General features: G+C 33.4%; 1 protein-coding gene across 1 annotated transcript; it reads left to right on the top strand.

Annotated features, from left to right (window-relative positions):
* The first annotated feature begins 5,754 nt into the window (after positions 1-5,754).
* On the top strand, positions 5,755-6,567 carry LOC130445815 (ATP-dependent DNA helicase pif1-like). The gene has a single exon (XM_056781699.1). It carries the CDS (start codon positions 5,755-5,757, stop codon positions 6,565-6,567), a length of 813 nt encoding a protein of 270 aa, XP_056637677.1.
* The last annotated feature ends 479 nt before the right edge of the window (positions 6,568-7,046 follow it).

Here is a 7,046-nt window from a genome sequence, read left to right as displayed (position 1 = left end):
GCCACTTTGGGTTGATTGAAAATTTTCAAAGTCTATCTTCCTCATTTGAAGTCGATTTTCAACATTTCTTATATATTTAAATGAGTTCGCATCTAACTTTATCAGATATCGTCGATTAACATCCATTGAAGCCCATTGAAGTCGATTGTCACTTTGTGTTGATTGGAAATTTTCAATGTCTATCTTCCTCATTTGAAGTCGAATTTCAACATTTCTTATATATTCGAGTGAGTTCGCATCTGACTTTGTCAGATATCGTCGATTAACATCCATTGAAGCCCATTGAAGTCAATTGCCACTTTGGGTTGATTGAAAATTTTCAAAGTCTATCTTCCTCATTTGAAGTCGAATTTCAACATTTCTTATATATTCGAGTGAGTTCGCATCTGACTTTGTCAGATATCGTCGATTAACATCCATTGAAGCCCATTAAAGTCGATTGCCACTTTGGGTTGATTGGAAATTTTTAAAGTCTATCTTCCTCATTTTAAGTCGAATTTCAACATTTCTTATATATTCGAGTGAGTTCGCATCTGACTTTGTCAGATATCGTCGATTAACATCCATTGAAGCCCATTAAAGTCGTTTGCCACTTTGGGTTGATTGGAAATTTTTAAAGTCTATCTTCCTCATTTGAAGTCGAATTTCAACATTTCTTATATATTCGAGTGAGTTCGCATCTGACTTTGTCAGATATCGTCGATTAACATCCATTGAAGCCCATTAAAGTCGTTTGCCACTTTGGGTTGATTGGAAATTTTTAAAGTCTATCTTCCTCATTTGAAGTCGAATTTCAACATTTCTTATATATTCGAGTGAGTTCGCATCTGACTTTGTCAGATATCGTCGATTAACATCCATTGAAGCCCATTGAAGTCTATTGCCACTTTGGGTTGATTGAATATTTTCAAAGTCTATCTTCCTCATTTGAAGTCGATTTTCAAGATTTCTTATATATTTAAATGAGTTCGCATCTAACTTTATCAGATATCGTCGATTAACATCCATTGAAGCCCATTGAAGTCGATTGTCACTTTGTGTTGATTGGAAATTTTCAAAGTCTATCTTCCTCATTTGAAGTCGAATTTCAACATTTCTTATATATTCGAGTGAGTTCGCATCTGACTTTGTCAGATATCGTCGATTAACATCCATTAAAGCCCATTGAAGTCAATTGCCACTTTGGGTTGATTGAAAATTTTCAAAGTCTATCTTCCTCATTTGATGTCGATTTTCAACATTTCTTATATATTTAAATGAGTTCGCATCTAACTTTATCAGATATCGTCGATTAACATCCATTGAAGCCCATTGAAGTCGATTGTCACTTTGTGTTGATTGAAATTTTTCAAAGTCTATCTTCCTTATTTGAAGTCGAATTTCAACATTTCTTCTAAATTTAAATGAGTTCGCATCTAACTTTATCAGATATCGTCGATTAACATCCATTGAAGCCCATTGAAGTCGATTGTCACTTTGTGTTGATTGGAAATTTTCAAAGTCTATCTTCCTCATTTGAAGTCGAATTTCAACATTTCTTATATATTCGAGTGAGTTCGCATCTAACTTTTTCAGATATCGTCGATTAACATCCATTGAAGCCCATTGAAGTCAATTGCCACTTTGGGTTGATTGAAATTTTTCAAAGTCTATCTTCCTCATTTGAAGTCGAATTTCAACATTTCTTATATATTCGAGTGAGTTCGCATCTGACTTTGTCAGATATCGTCGATTAACATCCATTGAAGCCCATTGAAGTCGATTGTCACTTTGTGTTGATTGGAAATTTTCAAAGTCTATCTTCCTCATTTGAAGTCGAATTTCAACATTTCTTATATATTCGAGTGAGTTCGCATCTGACTTTGTCAGATATCGTCGATTAACATCGATTGAAGCCCATTAAAGTCGATTGCCACTTTGGGTTGATTGGAAATTTTTAAAGTCTATCTTCTTCATTTGAAGTCGAATTTCAACATTTCTTATATATTCGAGTGAGTTCGCATCTGACTTTGTCAGATATCGTCGATTAACATCCATTGAAGCCCATTGAAGTCAATTGCCACTTTGGGTTGATTGAAAATTTTCAAAGTCTATCTTCCTCATTTGAAGTCGATTTTCAACATTTCTTATATATTTAAATGAGTTCGCATCTAACTTTATCAGATATCGTCGATTAACATCCATTGAAGCCCATTGAAGTCGATTGTCACTTTGTGTTGATTGGAAATTTTCAAAGTCTATCTTCCTCATTTGAAGTCGAATTTCAACATTTCTTATATATTCGAGTGAGTTCGCATCTTACTTTGTCAGATATCGACGATTAACATCCATTGAAGCCCATTGAAGTCGATTGCCACTTTGGGTTGATTGAAAATTTTCAAAGTCTATCTTCCTCATTTGAAGTCGATTTTCAACATTTCTTATATATTTAAATGAGTTCGCATCTAACTTTATCAGATATCGTCGATTAACATCCATTGAAGCCCATTGAAGTCGATTGTCACTTTGTGTTGATTGGAAATTTTCAATGTCTATCTTCCTCATTTGAAGTCGAATTTCAACATTTCTTATATATTCGAGTGAGTTCGCATCTGACTTTGTCAGATATCGTCGATTAACATCCATTGAAGCCCATTGAAGTCAATTGCCACTTTGGGTTGATTGAAAATTTTCAAAGTCTATCTTCCTCATTTGAAGTCGAATTTCAACATTTCTTATATATTTAAATGAGTTCGCATCTAACTTTATCAGATATCGTCGATTAATATCCATTGAAGCCCATTGAAGTCGATTGTCACTTTGGGTTGATTGGAAATTTTCAAAGTCTATCTTCCTCATTTAAAGTCGAATTTCAACATTTCTTATATATTCGAGTGAGTTCGCATCTGACTTTGTCAGATATCGTCGATTTACATTCATTGAAGCCCATTGAAGTCGATTCTCACTTTGTGTTGATTGAAAATTTTCAAAGTCTATCTTCCTCATTTGAAGTCGAATTTCAACATTTCTTATATATTCGAGTGAGTTCGCATCTGACTTTGTCAGATTTCGTCGATTAACATCCATTGAAGCCCATTGAAGTCGTTTGCCACTTTGGGTTGATTGGAAATTTTTAAAGTCTATCTTCCTCATTTGAAGTCGAATTTCAACATTTCTTATATATTCGAGTGAGTTCGCATCTGACTTTGTCAGATATCGTCGATTAACATCCATTGAAGCCCATTGAAGTCTATTGCCACTTTGGGTTGATTGAATATTTTCAAAGTCTATCTTCCTCATTTGAAGTCGATTTTCAAGATTTCTTATATATTTAAATGAGTTCGCATCTAACTTTATCAGATATCGTCGATTAACATCCATTGAAGCCCATTGAAGTCGATTGTCACTTTGTGTTGATTGGAAATTTTCAAAGTCTATCTTCCTCATTTGAAGTCGAATTTCAACATTTCTTATATATTCGAGTGAGTTCGCATCTGACTTTGTCAGATATCGTCGATTAACATCCATTAAAGCCCATTGAAGTCAATTGCCACTTTGGGTTGATTGAAAATTTTCAAAGTCTATCTTCCTCATTTGATGTCGATTTTCAACATTTCTTATATATTTAAATGAGTTCGCATCTAACTTTATCAGATATCGTCGATTAACATCCATTGAAGCCCATTGAAGTCGATTGTCACTTTGTGTTGATTGAAATTTTTCAAAGTCTATCTTCCTTATTTGAAGTCGAATTTCAACATTTCTTCTAAATTTAAATGAGTTCGCATCTAACTTTATCAGATATCGTCGATTAACATCCATTGAAGCCCATTGAAGTCGATTGTCACTTTGTGTTGATTGGAAATTTTCAAAGTCTATCTTCCTCATTTGAAGTCGAATTTCAACATTTCTTATATATTCGAGTGAGTTCGCATCTAACTTTTTCAGATATCGTCGATTAACATCCATTGAAGCCCATTGAAGTCGATTGTCACTTTGTGTTGATTGAAATTTTTCAAAGTCTATCTTCCTCATTTTAAGTCGAATTTCAACATTTCTTTTAAATTTAAATGAGTTCGCATCTAACTTTATCAGATATCGTCGATTAACCTCCATTGAAGCCCATTGAAGTCGATTGTCACTTTGTGTTGATTGGAAATTTTCAAAGTCTATCTTCCTCATTTGAAGTCGAATTTCAACATTTCTTATATATTCGAGTGAGTTCGCATCTAACTTTTTCAGATATCGTCGATTAACATCCATTGAAGCCCATTGAAGTCGATTGTCACTTTGTGTTGATTGAAATTTTTCAAAGTCTATCTTCCTCATTTTAAGTCGAATTTCAACATTTCTTTTAAATTTAAATGAGTTCGCATCTAACTTTATCAGATATCGTCGATTAACCTCCATTGAAGCCCATTGAAGTCGATTGTCACTTTGTGTTGATTGGAAATTTTCAAAGTCTATCTTCCTCATTTGAAGTCGAATTCCAACATTTCTCATATATTCGAGTGGGTTCGCATCTGACTTTGTCAGATATCGTCGATTTACATCCATTGAAGCCCATTGAAGTCGATTGCCACTTTGGGTTAATTGAAAATTTTCAAAGTCTATCTTCCTCATTTGAAGTCGATTTTCAACATTTCTTATATAATTGAATGAGTGTGTATCTGACTTTGTCAGATATCGTCGATTTACATTCATTGGAGCCTATTGAAGTCGATTCTCACTTTGTGTTGATTGAAAATTTTCAAAGTCTATCTTCCTCATTTGAAGTCGATTTTCAACATTTCTTATATAATTGAATGAGTGTGTATCTGACTTTGTCAGATATCGTCGATTTACATTCATCGAAGCCCATTGAAGTCGATTGTCACTTTGTGTTGATTGAAAATTTTCAAAGTCTATCTTCCTCATTTGAAGTCGATTTTCAACATCTTAATATATATAAATCTCGTGTCACAATGTTTGTCCTCAATGGACTCCTAAACCACTTAACCGATTATAATAAAATTTGCACACCATGTGCAGTTCGATCCAACTTGAGAGATAGGATAGTTTAAATCTCAAATTATAGTCGCAATTTTAATTTATTGCTAATTATTCGTCTGTTATTATTTGTCAGTCACAATTATCTGTTAACTCCAAATGATTCTAACAGATGTCGATACCTTTCGACTGGGTTGAGTAAGTAATCAATAGATGGCGCTGCTATGGTAAATCTACGAACGTGTCATATAAGCTACATTTTCACAGCATAATTACCACGTGTTGTTGACGCTATAAAATTAATTAAATTTATTTTGTAGTGAACGAAATACCGCATAATTCAATTATTTCCACTTTTTAAATTTTTGGTGTTAGCATAGCCGGCCACGTGTTACTTAGACTGAAATGTTAATTGAATTCATATTATAATGAATATAATACAGTGAAATTAATCCTGCTTTTTACTTATTTGTGCTTCATTGATCAAAACTTTATAATTTAATTTGAATATATGTATGTAAGTATTATCACATAATTATAAAATTTAATTAAATTTGGGATGAGTGCACAATGGCACACAAATATTCACTTGAAGCATTAAACAGAACTATGCAAGATTTAAACAGCAATAATAGACTTTTCGGTGGTGTTATCTTACTTTTGTCTGGTGACTTCCGGCAGACCTTACCGGTTATACCTCGCTCAACTTTCGCGGATGAGATTAATGCATGTTTGAAACAATCATTCTTATGGCGAAGTGTTGAAACACTTCGATTGACCATAAATATGCGAGTACAATTGCAAAATGATCCATCAGCACAAATATTTTCCGAACAACTACTAGATATTGGGAACGGTAAAATAGAACTGCAACCAAATACGCAATGCATTAAACTACCAGACAATTTTTGCACTGTTGTTCAGGATAAAAATGAATTGATTCAGAGTATTTTCCCGGATATACAGAATAATTATTTGAATCATGAATGGCTCAGTCAACGGGCGATTTTGGCAGCCAAAAACGTTGATGTTGACGAAATTAACTTCCAGATACAACAGTTGTTACCAGGCGATCTGATGTCTTTTAAATCAATCGATACTGTTGTTGATGAAAATGAAAGTGTAAATTTTCCGATTGAATTTTTGAATTCATTAGATATACCTGGAATGCCACCACATAATCTTCGATTAAAGATTGGTTCCCCTATTATACTCCTCCGTAATTTGAATCCGCCTCAATTATGTAACGGTACGCGTTTGGTCATCAAAAAGATCACCGGTAACATTCTTGAAGCAACCATTTTGGCTGGGAAGTTTAAAGGAAAAGTGGTTTTGCTGCCACGTATTCCGATGATACCATCAGATTCTACCATACCCTTCAAAAGGCTACAGTTTCCAATTCGTTTAGCTTTCGCCATGTCTATAAATAAATCTCAAGGTCAAACAATGTCCATTTGTGGTTTAGATTTGGAAAATCCATGTTTTTCTCATGGGCAACTATATGTTGCGTGTTCACGTGTTGGGAAACCGTCGAATCTATTTGTGTTAGCTAAAGACAGGTTAACCAAAAACATTGTGCACCGATTGGTGTTAAATTAAATTGAAATTGAAAGTATTTATAATTCAAAAAAAGAGACATTAATGTTTAAAAGTTTAAGACTGTCTGCCTTGCCTACCTCATTCATGATGTTTAAGCGTCACATGTTATTTACTGTATTATACTGTAATATACTTATTTGTTATAAAATTAAATGGAAATAATAAATCTGATAAATTTTTATTTTGTATTGATTTCTGCTTAATATCAAGTGTAAGAACATTTTAATTAATTGTGTTCAACGTACTTCCCCTTCAAATCTCAATCCAGTGAATTTGTATACCACCATCAACATTTTCGTCTTTGTTCGTAAATAATTTCATTGTACTGAAGGGTTATAGTAGTAGAAAGTCAAATAAGGAGATCACCATTTTTTTTTTCAAATACCATCTGTGTAAATAAGCATAGTGGACTCCGTGTCTGATGTTCTTTTATCGTTCCTCTTAGATTGTTTACTATAATGTAATATAACAAAAACTTC

Source organism: Diorhabda sublineata, chromosome 6 (genome assembly GCF_026230105.1).
Source record: "Diorhabda sublineata isolate icDioSubl1.1 chromosome 6, icDioSubl1.1, whole genome shotgun sequence".
NCBI lineage: Eukaryota > Metazoa > Arthropoda > Insecta > Coleoptera > Chrysomelidae > Diorhabda > Diorhabda sublineata.
Note: the sequence above shows the minus strand (reverse complement) of the source record. Positions and strands in the feature narration are given on the sequence as shown.